Raw genomic sequence first — 14,604 nt, 5'->3', positions numbered from 1 at the left:
AAATGAACAGAACAACACGAGAGGAATGCAACAGAGCATGAACTCCCGGAGCACTTTTTAGGCCCCGCCCACATTTTGGTCGGTGAGAGAGCAAAAGCACGAGAGATGATGGATGATGAAAACACAACTCAAAAGGAGGCAAAAATAGGGTAAAACAAGCAAAAAAAATGAATATGGGATTACTGTAGAGGTTATTTATCAAATGGGATAATTTAGGGAGGGCAGAAATATTTTTTGAAAAAAAATTTTTTTTTGAAATTTTTTTGCGGAAATAAAATTGGAAATTTAAGTGTAACATTGATTTTCAAACAAGAATTTTTTGAAAATGGGAGAAGGAAAATTAAAAAATTCCCAGAAAATTTCAGCTCAAAACTTTTCTGGTAATTTTCAAAAAATTAATTTTAATAAAATGTTTATTTTGAGAAATTTCAGTGTGAAACTCATTGTTTTCAAAATTTTTTGAAAGTTAACTCAGCCGGGAAACTTAACTTTCAATTTTTCAAAAAATTAGGCACAAAATTCGAATTTTTAAAAAGTATTTTGACACAAAACTCAAACTATCAATTTTTATTGTGCAAAAAAGAGGCGAAAGGCCGACTTTTTTGGTTTCAGGCAGGCATCAAAGCCTATAGACGTAGCTTTTCCATTAAAGACAAAATTTTTGCCGAAACAAAACCAAAAATCCAATAATTTCTAATATATCAATGGTCAAAAAATGGATACCAGAAACTGAATAATTAGATTTTCAGACGAAAAGTTTTTTTTTCTATTTTTTCTATTTTCCACTTGTCACTACCCTCACCTAATTCCCTAGTTGATTAAACATCTAGTTGCCAAAATTTTTCAAAAGTAAAAAAGGTCGGATTTTCAGGAATGGCAAAGTTAATTTTAATTCACAAAATTTCAGCATTTTAGAGTTGCCAAAAAAAATGCTTAAAACAAATTTTTTGCAACAAAAGAGTTCAGTAAAACACCAGACACCACAAAAATTCAGAAAAAGGGGTGGAATGAAAAATAATAAAGCTCTGGGTGGTCACAAAATGGGGGTGTCAAGGTGACAAGGGGAAAAGCAAGAGAAACAAAAAAGCATATAGGGTTCTGAGAGCTATTAAAAGTGAAATATAGTTGTTGGAAAATCTAGAAATTGTTGGAACTTCTAGGGTTTTCAGTGTATTTTTTTACTAATGTCTAGGATTTTTGAAATAAGTTTCCAAAATTAAGGCTTAAGCTTAGGCTTAGGTTCTGGCTTAGGCCTAGGATTTGGCTTTGGCTTAGGCTTAGGCTTATACATAGGCTTAAGCTTAGACTTAGGCGTAGGCTTTGGCTTAGGCTTGGGCTTTGGCTTGGGCTTGGGCTTGGGCTTGGGCTTAGGCCTAGGCTTAGGCAGCTTTTCCAATTTCTCAAAAAAAAATTCCTCCAATCATAAAATCAAATATTTCAAAACTTTAATAATCAACGACAAATCGAATAATCGTCGTCGTTTCATACAATTTCCGATTTAAAAAATTTAAAACCAAATAAAAAAATTTTTTAAAAATCGAAGAACTATGCAAGAACACGTTCTTCTTAGTGCTTATAAATAAAACGAGCTTGAAAAATGAGGAAAAATGATATAAAAGATATCATCAAGTTGTAGAGCAAAGAGGGGTTAAGCAATTGCCTTTTTACACTTTTCGGCGCGGTTTTTTTTTCTGTTTTTTCCTCTTTTTACGCCAATTGGAACGGGATAAAAGCATCCTAAAGAGCCAATGAATGACTGTGAGAATTTTGAATTTTTCATCTTTATTCATTGGAGAAGAGCTGGAAAAAAACGCGACAAGAAATGATGGAGTGGGAGGAAATTGGGGTGAAAAAGTGTTCCGGGTGGACTTTGTTTTTGGGGTTCACTTTTTCGGAATATGCTTCATGTAGGGAGAAGTTGAAAAAAAAGGAACATGTTTGAAATATATAGACCGAAAGTCTGAAGATTCAAAAATTTTGACAGGAAACTTTACCGGAAAGGAAATTTTTTCAAATTCAAATTTTAGCCGCGAAGTTTAATTTTATTTGTTTAAAAGAATTTTAGCTGGATATCAATAGTTTCAAAATAAACTTGACCGGGAAATTTGAATGTTTTGGAAACATTTTTCAGGAAATTAAAATGTTCTCGGAGAATTCGGCTCAAAATTCAGGAAATCAAAAAAAAACAATATTGGCGCGAAACTCAATTTTTTTTCTAACAATTTTTTAAAACACACTTTTCTGAAAATATTCAATTTATTTTTCAAATGTTTGGTAATTTTTCGCAAAATTCAAAGCTTTTAATTTAAAAAATTTTCGGCGCGAAATTTAAATTTCAAGAAATTTTACGAAAAAATCTAAATTTTGAGGCTCAAGTTTTTATCGCAATCTTTGGCGCGAAATTCAATTTTTTCAAATATATATATTTTTTTTTAAAACCATTTTGTTTTAAAAATGAAAAATAAAAAGTACTGTTATACAATAATAACTTCCACATAGTAACTATTATAATAATATATTAAATTTAAAAAAAAAACAGGAGAAAAGAGCCAACTAACTTCCAGCTTCTCACATTCATCTCCGCTTTTCCCACCAAACTATATATGTAAAAATTCAAATAATACGAATCGAGTTAATTTTTTATTCAAATTCCCTCCATTTCTCAAAAGAATGACTCGTTTAATAGACTTTTCGCGTTCTTACATATCGTCATTCATACTCTTTTGTAGCAGACGGAAATTGATAAAGTGATGAATTTTTGATTAGGCTAGTTTTTTTTGGTTTTCGGTGGATAAAAGGTTAGGGTTCCAACTGAGAAAGTCACAATTTAAATTTTAAAAAAAGGAATAAAATGTAGTGGTTAGTTGTTGAAACTAAGACAACCAAAAAAAATTAGATTTTGGAAATTGACAATTTTCAAATAATTTTAAAAACAGCAAAAATAATATATGTGAATTTAAATTTAAAAAAATACAGCTGAATAAAATAAATCAACTGGAACATTAGAAAACACTTTTTTTAAATAAAAAGTTCAGTGAAGCGAAAGAGATTTTTTTTGCTGAATATTGGTTCTTTTTTCGAAGTAAAAACATTAGATTTTTGAGTTTTTGAAGTCTAAAATTTTCCAGCAAAACTTAAAAAAATTTAAATTCATATACTAAGTAATTAAATATTTTACTCCACATTTAACTTCAGTACTTTTATAAGTCGTACAGCTCCGTGAGTTTTGCAGATATCAAAAGCTATCAATTGTTAAGTTGTAGAAAATGTAATGTTCTATATTTTGTCAGTTAACAACTTTTTGATATCTCTAAAACTTGCGGAATTATGATAGCAGAAACAAAATAAAGGCGAGAGACGCAGAGAAGCGAGACACTCTCGCTCCTCTGCGTCTTTCCTCGTTCAATTTAAAAAACCACATTTTCCTATGGTATTGTCTGAAAATCATAAGACCAGAAGCCAGACGGACCAGAGCTCGCGGAGCACAAGAAAAAAAAATCAAACAGCTGACACACAAGTTTTATATACTTTTTTCTTTTTTTTCTCTCTTTCAAATATACACATTTATTGTGTTCGATGGATTGAGGGTGGGGGACAGATGAGTTTTTGAGTTCTAAGGAGTGGGTACTTGTTTTTTTTTCGAGAAAAACATATATAAAATTTTGTATTTTGGCGAAGGGGAGGTGGCAAATTGCTTGAACTAGAAAACGATGAACAAAAAAAGCGAAAAACAAATCAAAAATGAGCGGAAAATTGACGTTCTAGACTAGGAAAATTGAGAAAATTCGCCTAATTCTATTCGAAAATTTATCTTCCCTCTAATTTTAAAACTGTTTATGAAATCGAAGAAAAAATCCGGAAAGTTCCATTTTTCTCTCTCCCCCCCCCCCTCCCGCCTAAGCCAAAGCTTAAGCCTAAGCCTAAGCCTAAGTCAAAGCCTTATTCTAAGTCTAGGGCCAAGCTTAAGACCAAGCCTAAGTCTAAACCTAAGACTAAGTATAAGTCGAAGCCTAAGCCTAAGCCTAAGTCAAAGCCTAATTTTGAGTCTAGGGCCAAGCCTAAGCCTAAGCATAAGCTTTATCTAAAGTGATCGGTCAAATTTTAGGAATTTTTATTTAGAAAAAAAACTTGGTTCAACAATTTCAAAAATATTCAACATTTGAATTTACCGCCAAAGAAATATTATTCAATTTTTTCCTAAACAATAAAATAACTGAACATTCAAATTTTCAGCCAAATTTTTTTCCGAAAATTTAACCCCAAAAATTCAAATTTTCGAGAAAATTTGGATTTTCGAATAAAAAATTTCGGATATTCAAATTTGGCTGAAAAAAATTTAAAAAAAAAGAAAGTTATATGCAAATTTTGAATTTTCGGCCAAACATATTCTTCGATTTTATTTTTTCTACAAAATTTTTAAACCTTTTTTGCGAACATTTGGCGCGAAAATTAAAAATTTTTAACTTTTAACAAAAATTTTTAACTTCAACAAGTGAATTTCAAAGTTTTTGAATTTGGAGCCAACTTTTAAAAAAAACTGCAAAAACTGCAAAACCTGCGAGGTGTTCAACATCACCGGACGTTGCAAATTTGTTGCGAAAAAGGAAGAAAAATGGAGAGCAAATGTCGGAAACAAAAACACAATAACAAGCGGAAGAGAAGGATTTGAATATAAAATTGAAGAAAAAAAAGTGTTAAGGTGAGGGAAGAAATACTGAAATGGGAAAATAGTAGTGGGGGAGGTCTGAAAAAACAATAAAAATCCTCTTGAGAAATCAAAAAATGAAATTTTTTCTTCAGGCTGGAAGTTTTAGACAGAAGAAATAAAAAAGGAAAAATAGGTTCAAAAATGAGAAATTTTTTGAATAAAGTTTTCCAAAAATTCGGCAATTTTAGCGGAAAAATCAAATTTACCTAGTACTTTTTTGGCGGGAAGTTCAAACCTCACCAATTTTTTAAAATAAAAAAACTTTTTTTTTAAATTGAAAAAAAATTTTTAATTTTCTATATTTTTTTCTAAACTCTACCCATTTGACTTAGCCCGACTATTTCAAAATCCTAATTTTTTTTCTCAAGTCAGAAGTCCGGAATCGGCTGAGCAGCAGAAAACTGGGAGCTCACGCGAGTATTTTTGTGGGCTCAAATAATAAATGAGTCAGAGAAGCAGTGGTTTCTGATTGGTAATGAGTAAAAATTTGTTTGGAGGATTTGTACTTAAAAGTAGAGATTTCGACTAATAGGCTTTGACATAGGCCTAGACTTAGGCTTGGGCTTAGGCTTAGTCCTAGGCTTAGGCATAAGCTTAAGCTTGGGCTTAGGCTTAGGCTTATGCTGAGGTTTTGGTTTTGGATTTGGCTTTGACATAGGCTTACGACATAGGAATTTCAGCATGAGAATCCCAAATCTACCGGCCCCTTCAAAGACTTCCCTTGTTAGGTTAAGGCAATTTTCCAGGCTTAGACTTATGCTTAAGCTTAAGTTTAGGCTTCTTAACGATGTTTTCTTGAAAGTCATATGCGGGGCTGGGAGTAGGGATAAAAAATGAGAAAAAAAAGAAATTTCCGGAAACTCCTGCAAATCTATAAAAATAGTATTTACTATATATTTCACCCGTTTTAAATTTTTCTGAAGACAAAAAATTATAATTTCTGAATATTCTTTTTTTCTGTTTTTGTTCTTCAAATTTTTGGATTTTTTACAGAAAATTTTGAACTACATAAATTTTTCAACAACGCCCTATTTTTGCAAAAACTGTTAAAAATAAAAGCATCGGAACAAAAAAAAAAAAAAAAAAAAGTTGGCAGCGCTCCAAAAAAGAGCAAAAATGAGAGACTAAAGTATAATGGAAATTCTTTTGTTCCTCGAGGGATTACCTTGCTCTTTCTCGTGATTATCATCTTTTTTGTTGCATTTTCGTGCTCCAAAAGTATGTAGATTTATGTTTGAAAATGTCAAGTTTTAATATGAAAAGCTGGAATTTTTTTAAGGAAAATTAAAATTTTCAGGAAATCCTACAAATTTCAGTAAACAAAAAAAGCAAATCTAGTGTGAGAACTAAGTACTTGAGAGAAGAGAAAAAATAATGAAGAGCCGGAGCCAATTAGAGCAAAATGAACGGACTCAGCTCGGTAGAGCAATTTTTTTAAATAATTGTTAATTGTTAATTGTTAATAATTGAGTGTTGGGGAAAGTTGGTAAAAGTGTTTTAAACTGAATTTTTTACTTAGTTACCAAAAGCTACCAAAACCCAGACATCAAAAAAGTGACCAGGAAATTGAAAATAAAAGAAATCCCCATTTTTGAGCCGAAGCCACAGAGCAAAAGGGAGAACTCTCCGACAATTTGGAGCAAAACAATGCTCCGCCGTCGCGGAGAGCTCCAAACTTGATGCCCCGGGGTCATAAAGTTAACGAGTCTAAGCTTTTTCTGCGAGAGACCGAATAGGAAAAACACGCGTTTCGAAATGTAAACAGGTTCCGGTTTGTGCAAAAGGGGACGGCGAATCAAATTTTCTTTGACAAACGGAAGTTTGAAAAAACTCAAATTTTGAGTATCTATGATAGAAAAAAGAGCGTTTCTAATTTTCTTACAGAGCCCGCCAAAGCGGAAACAATTCGAAAAATTCTAGAATTTTCTAAACTTTTCCGCTTCAATGAATTCTTTTTCATTAGGGCATGAACTTATAAACATTAAACAAAAAGTATTGGCAAAAGCCTAAAATCTTTAAAAAAGTATTCCAAAACAATTTTGAAAATGATCAATATTCAAAATTTTCCCTATTTTATCGACTGTTGTCTTGAAAATGATGTGATGGTACCCCACTCACGCTATTCCCCTAAAATACCTCAAAAATGCAAACATAAACACGGAAGAGCTCAAAAATTGAGTGAAATTCATTGTGCTCTGAACTTTTTCCGCCTGATTGCTTTTTTTGAGCATGTTCGTCAAGTGAGCTTGCGGAGCACCCAGAATCACCCACGTTTTTTTTCTTGGAAAACATATGGAAAATGAGCGAAAATCGGTTTTGCAGGAATGTTGAAGAAATCCGCAAAAATCGAGGGTTTTTCAAAACTTCAAAGGGATGGAAGTTCGCGAAAGTTGGAGAAAGTTGTCGAAAATTGGAAAATGTTGTCGAACGTTATAGAGATTTAGAGTAAGTTGTTGAGAATTGCCGAAAGTTGTAGGAGCTGGAAAAAAACTGTTGAAAGTCGTCGAAAGTTATCAAAAGTTGGTGAAAATTGACGAAAGTTGTACAATATTGGAGAAAGCTAATAGTAAATAAAAACTGTAGGAAGGAAATTTCTAGAAAATTATCGCAAGTTAACAATAAATGTAGGAAAGTTGTCAAAAGTTAAAGAAAAACTGTCGAAAATTGCCAAAAATTGAGTTGAAAAGTTCTATAAAAAACTCGAAGATTTCACGTCAAAAATAAATTCAAAAAAAATCAATAAAGTTTTTTTTTTCAAAATTCATTTCAAACATACATATCCCGATTGCCGAAACTGCTCTAGTTTTCTTCTCGACTAATATTTTTCTCAATTACATCAAAACTGACAATGCAACAGGTAATATTATTTTTTGTTTTTTTTTGTACCGACAAAATACGGGACGCCTCTTTTTAGTTTTTTAGTTCTATCACAGCGAATTTTAGAGATTTCAAAAAAGTTTTTACTATCAAAATATAGCCCTAAAAATTTTACACATTTTGCTAGTTAATCATTTTTTTCTATCTGTAACTGTTGCAGAGATATAAAAGTTTTAAATTTCTTGGTCGCAAAACTGCAACATTTTTACTTATAACTGCCTTATCTCTGCGAGTTTTAGAGATATCTAAAAATTGTAAACTAACAAAATATAGCCCTAACCATTTTGCACATTTTGCTAGTAAACCACTTTTTGCTCCATCACACCCCAGCCAACATAAACCCTATTTTTTCAGGGACAAGTGAATTCTCGTGAGCTCGCCGACGCGCTCAACAACGTGAAAATCATCAACGAAGACGCGCCGACAAACAGCTTCAGATTCTACATTTTTATCAGTTTTTTGGGGATAATTATTGCTTATCTGCTGGCCCTGTTCAATCGAGAATCCGTGTGCAATTTGTTGAAGACTGACAATAATGATTATTTTTCGCATAAATGATTTGAATGTGTGGCTGGGATGGGGGCGTAAAATTTTAATTTTTAACGTTTCATTGTTAGCAAAAAAATATCGGAAGTTGTTAAAAATTGTCGATGCATGTTGAAAGTTGTCGATAGTTGAAAAAAAATCGTCCGGAAGATGCCGAAATTCAGCAAAAACTGCTAAACTCTGCTAAAACATTTCTAGGCAGGCATGTAGGTAGGAATGTGTCTCTGCCTGCCTGATACCTTTATTGCGTAGATGCCTAACTACATGCCTGCCGCATGCCTATTGTAAGATATTACTTTCTTCACTATAATATGTTTTGTGCTCAAAAATATCTCGATTCAAGATTGTTCAAAGAGCCTGTATATATTTTCATTTTCTTCAATACTTTATCGTATAAATAGTGATACAAAACTCGCAGTATATTTGCGAGGTTCAACTAATTGCCAGAACTTGGTAGATATTTCTTTGAGGTCTCCCTTCCTATTGTACTACCAAGTTATCCGTTACCCGTCTGAAATATCGATTGAAAAACTCCAAATTCTAACACATTTCCCCCTCTTTTCAAGATTGACCAGATTCTCTTCCTGTCATTCATTACATATAGTTTTTTCCCTACTTCTCGTTTTTCTAATTCAAACGCTCTTAGTTTTCTTTTGTTCGAATATATTATTCTTATAAATTTTATTTCAGAAATCTACACTTTCAAGAATGACTATCGCCATCGATGCTTCACTCTCTGTTGGAATCAGAAAATTTAAGAACTTCAAAAGATCTGCTGGTGGCGTCCAAAAATTCAGTGGGTCTGCAAGAAAATCAACTAATAAGCAATCAACGAATGCAGCAGTCAGAATTATTGGTAAGTTAATCTCAAAAAGTTTGCATTGATTTACTTTGACATGGTGCATCAATATGAGGTTACTGCTCCACTTTAAAAGATCGTAACTCGGTTCTTTTTAATTTCATCTAAAAATTGTCAACTGACAAAAGATTTATTATTAAATTTCCTATAACTTTGTAGTTTAGATTTTCTTAATATCTTTCAAATTAACCGAGATACTCCCTTCCAAAGTTGAAGTGCTAGACATGGTGCATCGAAAAACTTTCTCTACTCGAGTATATACTCAACTATAACAAATCATATCTAGGTTATTTTTAGTTTTATCAGAAAATTATCAACTTACAAAGTATTTTCCATACTTTTGTCTACAACTTCATAGTTTACAATTTTCTGACAACTCTAAAATAACCCGAGCTAGAAGCTACCAAACTTTAACACATAATTTTTCAGAAAACCGTGTCGCATCCACGAACTTCAACAAGAAATCAGTCTCAAAAGCTACAAGAAATATTTCAAGCCGAGTCACATTCCCGAATGCTTCAAGAGCTCCAAAAGATCCAAGAAGATCGGATAAAGCTCAAAGAGCACCGAAAAATTACAGAACAGGAGCTCAAAAGCAGGTGAAGCCAAAAAGAGAAGCTCGTTCAGAGATGACGATCCAGGAATTGGATGCGGAGCTCGATATCTACATGGCAAAAGCCTAACATTCATGTTTGTGTTAATAATTTATGCAATTGTACCTAATAAAAATTAAAGTCATTGTTTTTTAACAAAAAAAAATCAATAAAATAGGCAGTCTTTATTCAATCAGCAATCATTAAATTTCTAGCAGCTAAACGGTTTCGCCATATCTTCATCGTACTTCTTTTTTGCCTGCTTCGCCTTCTCCTCACTCTCCTTCTTATCCTTTTCCGGATCTGCCGGCTTCAGTTCAACATCCTGGGAGGAGTCAAGGCACGGGCTCGCCGCCACTTTCTCCATTTGATCCATTTCCTTTGCCATTTGAATCGCCTTTTGGTACATGTTCTCGTAGTGCTGAAATTTATCGGTTTTATCAATTTTTTACAACAAAAAATTGGTGGCCGAGTTTTCCCATTTGTCGGCCACGCAGCTTTACGTACCGAGTCCCTGGCACTGCTGAAAGCGGTCTTTTCCTTCGGCGCGTCGTGTTGGTTTCCGTCTTCCGAGATTTTCACGCATGGAGTTGGTGGATCCGGCTGTAAGAAGTTTTTTTTTAAAGAAGGTCTAGGAAACAACTAGTCCCCCAAGTCTCAAAAATTTATCGATTTTTCCTACCACAAACAAATGCCCATGAGTTCGGGCTCTCGGCTGATAAGTCTCTAACACATTCGCCACGTCGAAACAAGCGCGGCGACTTCTGGTCATCGACGAGAAGTGCAAATTGAGCCACTGCAAATTATCGATTTTTCGTCAAATTTTCTGTAAAACAGTACAGACCTCATAAGTGAAAAGCGAAAGGAGCACGGAGAGCACGGAGCCGACGGCCGGGACAAGAGCAGAGATTTGAAGTGTCCCGCAGATGGTTAGAATCGTGAGAAATGATGCATTGAAAGGAACTCTGTTGAAACATTTATTAAACTTTTTGCTAAAATCTGTTAAGAGTCTTCAATAGACCCTCCGTCAATCGATAATTTTGCCACATGACCTAACTTTCCACCGAGCCACCCGTTTTTCTTCAGTTTTTTTGCGTTTATTTGTGCAATCTTGCTAGAAACTGTCATCTATTAAGAAAATATGCTAAAATTTCTAGAAAATCCGTCAAAAAATCGATAAAATCACAAAAAATCGATAATTTCGCCACGTGGCCTAGCTTTCCACAGAGCCGCCCGTTTTTCATCATATTTTCGGCCGAAAACCTACACATTATAGACGCTCGGAGCCTTCGAAGATTTGGCGGCCGACATTGCGGAGCTCGGAGCCGTAGCCACCGGCTCACCGGCGGGAATCGCAGTTGACGTGGACGACATTCGGAATGATTGGAAAATCAATTTTTTATTTTATTTTATCGATTTTCGTGGATTTTTGTCATGTGGCAACGTGAGGAAAACGTACAAATTCGAAATTTTATTTCTTGGGGACCCGGCAGAGACAGAGAAAAAAAAGGTGTAAAAAATCAATAAAATCAATAAAATACCGGAGAAATGATTGGGCGGCGGTGGTGAATTAGGGGAAACAAGGAAAAAAAGTGAAAATTTAAAATATTTATGGTAGATCCGACTCTACGAGATTTCCATTTCCTCCTCCTCATCGTCGAGAATATCAATGTTGAACGGAACCGGAGCAATCGAGCGGCTCAAAAACGGGCGGTGCGTGCGAATTTCCGAGGCGACCTCCAGTTGATAGTTCTCGATGATCTGGAAATTTGAAAAATTAGGAAAAAATCCTATTTTTTGGGTTGAAAATCGATTTTCAGCTGAAAAATTAGTTTTTTTCAGGTTTTTTAGCTTAAAAATATAAATAATTTTCTGGGTTTCAAGCAGTTTTTCAGGGAAAAATACCAATTTTTTAAACTTTTGTTTTCGGAAATTCGCCGAATTTCAAGCTTATCCATTAAAATTACCTCAATTTTTCTGTATTTTCAGCTTGAAAATGAGTAATTTTCAGATTTTGAGTGTTTTTTTTCCACTAAAAATCACTATTTTTTTTGAAATTTTAGATAACCGTTAGTCAAAAATCGAAATTTTTCGCGATTCCGGGCAGTTTCCAACTGAAAATTGCAATTTTTCAGAAATTCAGGTAATTTCATCTCAAATACCGTGATTTTCTACATTTTCAATACAAAAAAATCGAATTTTCAGCTATTTTTAGACAGAAAAGGAATTGTTTTTTGTGAATTTAGGCAATTTTCATCTCAACATCCGCAATTTTTAGTTTTTTAGTGAAAAAATCTTTGAAAAAAAGAAAATTTTCAGCTATTTTCAGCCCAAAATTCTCAAATTTACGCGGTTTTTAGTGATTTCCAACAGAAAATCTGCGATTTTCAGCGATTTTCAGCCTGAAAACTGCAATTTCTCTAGATGTTCCATGCAGAAATCTCTGAAAATAGCGAATTTTCAACTATTTTCGGTCAAAAACACATTTTTAAAGGTTATTTCCATCATAAAATCCGCGATTTTCCAAGTTTTTCAGAGCAAAAATCACTGACAAGAAGAGGATTTTTAGCTATTTTCTTTCAATCTAAAAACATTGATTTTAGTGGTTTTTCATAGCGAAAATCACTGTAAAATGCAAATTTTCAGCCTTTTTCCAGCCAAAAAAAAAAACGTCATTTTTATATTAAAATCTCTAATTTTCCTGGATTTTCAGTGAAAAAACCACAAATTTCCAGATTTTCAGCTAACTTCAGACCAAAAATCTCAGCGAAATTTTAGCTTTTTTTCAGCCAAAAATCTCTTCATCCTCTAACTCTACTAACTCTTCGCTCATCCAACGCATTGAATTCAATCTTTTTCTGTGGTGTCTTGAATGGATCCTGCTCTCCTGCAGCTCTAGTTTTCCTCTGTTTCTTGCTCTTTTCGAGCTCTTTCTGCTGTTTTTTCATCTCCTCTCGTTGCTTATCCTGTCCACCACGTGTACGTACACTTGGCCCATCTGACATTGGATATGATCTCCCGGATTTCGCCTTAACTTTCTCCATAATTCCGATTTTCCATTGAATTTGCTTTTGGAAGTCGACGCACGATTCGATGATTGATGCTTGGCGGGAACTGGAAAAAATTGGAATTTTTGAGTAATTTTAAGCCAATTTGAGCTGAAAATTTGAATTTTTGAATGATTTTCGCCCACTTTTAGTTAAAAATTTGAATTTTTGAATGATTTTCGCCCACTTCTCGTTAAAAATTTCAATTTTTGAATGATTTTCGCCCACTTCTCGTTAAAAATTTCAATTTTTGAATGATTTTCGCCCACTTCTCGTTAAAAATTTGAATTTTTGAATGATTTTCGCCCACTTTTAGTTAAAAATTTGAATTTTTGAATGATTTTCGCCCACTTTTAGTTAAAAATTTGAATTTTTGAATGATTTTCGCCCACTTCTCGTTAAAAATTTCAATTTTTGAGCGATTTCCAGCCAATTTTTTAAAAAATGTTGAATTTTGAAGTGATTTTCAGCCAATTTTAGCTAAACATTCAAATTTTTGAGTGATTTTCAGCCAATTTTAACTAAAAATTCAATTTTTTTCGCTACTGTGGACGGATTTTACAAAAACTTCGGCAATTTTTTTAAAAATCTTTTTTTTTTTTTGAAGTTTTTCATTAGAAATACAAATTTCTCCATGAAATACATGAAAATCGTGGATTTCTTTCGAAAAAAAAAATTATTTTTCAATGTTTTTGATTATTTTTCACTTCAAAAATCACACTTTTAGCCAAAAATCTTGAGATTTCGGTTCAAAATACAAGTTTTACGTAAAAAATCGACGAAAAATGCTACTTTAGGTCCATTTTGGCCAGAAAATCGTTGAAAAATGACACATCAGGCGCATTTTTGCCAACAAAAAAGATATTTTAGGCCCATTTAGGTCGGAAAATCGCCGAAAAAACCGAGTTTTCTCTTCAAAATTCTTTTCAAAATCGCAATTTACTAACTCTCTGAGCTCCTTGCTGACACGAGACTCAGTTCCATGATAATCAAGACCCTGGTAGAGGATATCTTTCTCATTGATACCACACTCGTCGTGCAATTTTCGGCTCATTCCTCGCGTGGTGACACGTTTGTCCACTTCCACTTGTGCTCCGGCGAGTGAGGCCTAAAAATTTGAATTTTTGAGAAAAAATTGGTGAAAATTCGGAAATTTCATATAAATATTGAGGTATTTCGGTTATTTTCTGTCGGGAAATCGGAATTTCCCGAGTTTGCTAGGCAGAAATAGCTTTACGGCGATTTTTCGGGTAAAAATGGTGTTAAAACTAGAAATTTCGCCAAAAAATCTGTTTTTTTTTAGAAAGAATCGAGAAAATTCAAGTTTTTTGGGATTTTTCCTCTAAAACCCATTTAAAAAGAGATTTTTCGGGTGAAATGTCAAGAAAATCGGCCAAAACCGCGATAATAACGAGATTTTCCACAATTTTGAGTGATTTCCACGTACAACACTCAGGTTCAGCTCGGTTTTCTGGTCGAAAAACTCGGAATCGGTGACGAGTTTGCGGGTTTCCTCTCGTTTTTGCATGTATTCCTCCATTGTGGCCGCTGTTGCGTCGAATCCTTCCAGCTCGATGATCGCCGTTTCTGGAAGCTCCTGATTCTCGAGAATTTGAGTGACAATCTCGTGGAGCTGCAAAAAGACTGTTTTTTCGGCCGATTTTTCCAATTTTTTCGTCAAAATGTCGATTATTTTATCATTTTTCCACTCACATTATTAATCATCACGTCAGGAGTGAGGTTTTCCTCTAAAACCGGCGTCGCCTCCTTCGACATGGACTTTCGCTTCTGAAAATCGATTTTTTAAGTGAATTTCGTCGATTTTTCCGATTTACCTTGTGTTCTGCATAGTCTCCGTGGCCTGTTGTGCTCTTACGCTTCGTTGGCTCATTTGAACGGCGCATTTTTGTCTGGAAATTCGATATTTTCGAGGAAAAATGTTAATTTTGGCAACTGCCGTTTTATTCGAAAAGA

The 14,604-nt window shown here is 33.8% G+C and overlaps 4 protein-coding genes and 1 non-coding gene across 6 annotated transcripts; 3 read left to right on the top strand and 2 right to left on the bottom strand.

Moving 5' to 3' along the window:
- Positions 1 to 20: 20 nt before the first annotated feature.
- Positions 21 to 72, top strand: Y37E11AL.14. The gene has a single exon (NR_053059.1). It is a non-coding gene; the product is annotated as an Unclassified non-coding RNA Y37E11AL.14 (non-coding RNA).
- Positions 73 to 7,484: 7,412 nt separating this feature from the next.
- Positions 7,485 to 8,153, top strand: Y37E11AL.12 (uncharacterized protein). Its single transcript, NM_001268323.2, has 2 exons — positions 7,485 to 7,565; positions 7,940 to 8,153. Exons 1-2 carry the CDS (start codon positions 7,557 to 7,559, stop codon positions 8,141 to 8,143), a joined length of 213 nt encoding a protein of 70 aa, NP_001255252.1. The 5' UTR covers positions 7,485 to 7,556; the 3' UTR covers positions 8,144 to 8,153.
- A 669-nt stretch (positions 8,154 to 8,822) lies between these two features.
- On the top strand, positions 8,823 to 9,728 carry Y37E11AL.9 (Chromatin target of PRMT1 protein C-terminal domain-containing protein). Its single transcript, NM_067999.3, has 2 exons — positions 8,823 to 8,987; positions 9,420 to 9,728. The coding sequence occupies exons 1-2, from the start codon at positions 8,840 to 8,842 to the stop codon at positions 9,671 to 9,673; spliced, it is 402 nt and encodes a 133-aa protein (NP_500400.1). The 5' UTR covers positions 8,823 to 8,839; the 3' UTR covers positions 9,674 to 9,728.
- A 26-nt stretch (positions 9,729 to 9,754) lies between these two features.
- Y37E11AL.2 (Phosphoprotein) lies at positions 9,755 to 10,976 on the bottom strand (the record flags this gene model as incomplete). Of its 2 annotated transcripts, NM_067998.6 has the most annotated exons (5): positions 9,755 to 10,004; positions 10,091 to 10,186; positions 10,266 to 10,379; positions 10,428 to 10,548; positions 10,851 to 10,976. In NM_067998.6, 5 exons carry the CDS (start codon positions 10,955 to 10,957, stop codon positions 9,795 to 9,797), a joined length of 648 nt encoding a protein of 215 aa, NP_500399.2. The 2 variants fall into 2 exon arrangements, with proteins under 2 accessions (NP_500399.2, NP_001368272.1); NM_001380157.1 differs by lacking the exons at positions 10,428 to 10,548; positions 10,851 to 10,976 and having other exon boundaries at positions 9,795 to 10,004; positions 10,266 to 10,355.
- Positions 10,977 to 11,040: 64 nt separating this feature from the next.
- On the bottom strand, positions 11,041 to 14,542 carry Y37E11AL.3 (Retrotransposon gag protein). The gene is made up of 6 exons (NM_001028265.8): positions 14,466 to 14,542; positions 14,344 to 14,418; positions 14,078 to 14,263; positions 13,578 to 13,738; positions 12,406 to 12,697; positions 11,041 to 11,344 (listed from the first exon to the last, which is right to left on the bottom strand). The coding sequence occupies exons 1-6, from the start codon at positions 14,532 to 14,534 to the stop codon at positions 11,210 to 11,212; spliced, it is 918 nt and encodes a 305-aa protein (NP_001023436.1). The 5' UTR covers positions 14,535 to 14,542; the 3' UTR covers positions 11,041 to 11,209.
- Positions 14,543 to 14,604: the final 62 nt, after the last annotated feature.

This window comes from Caenorhabditis elegans, chromosome IV (assembly GCF_000002985.6).
Source record: "Caenorhabditis elegans chromosome IV".
In the NCBI taxonomy this organism is placed as follows: Eukaryota; Metazoa; Nematoda; class Chromadorea; order Rhabditida; family Rhabditidae; genus Caenorhabditis; species Caenorhabditis elegans.
Note: the sequence above shows the minus strand (reverse complement) of the source record. Positions and strands in the feature narration are given on the sequence as shown.

What these genes read in the sequence shown, in the direction of transcription:
- Y37E11AL.9 (NM_067999.3), top strand. Translation starts at nt 8,840, where the DNA reads ATGACTATCGCCATCGATGCTTCACTCTCTGTTGGAATCAGAAAATTT. An exon ending in TGCAGCAGTCAGAATTATTG is followed by an intron (nt 8,988 to 9,419) that starts GTAAGTTAATCT and finishes ATAATTTTTCAG; the next exon opens with AAAACCGTGTCGCATCCACG.
- Y37E11AL.3 (NM_001028265.8), bottom strand. Translation starts at nt 14,534, where the DNA reads ATGCGCCGTTCAAATGAGCCAACGAAGCGTAAGAGCACAACAGGCCAC. An exon ending in CTGACGTGATGATTAATAAT is followed by an intron (nt 14,264 to 14,343) that starts GTGAGTGGAAAA and finishes GTCTTTTTGCAG; the next exon opens with CTCCACGAGATTGTCACTCA. An exon ending in CCGAGCTGAACCTGAGTGTT is followed by an intron (nt 13,739 to 14,077) that starts GTACGTGGAAAT and finishes TCAAATTTTTAG; the next exon opens with GCCTCACTCGCCGGAGCACA.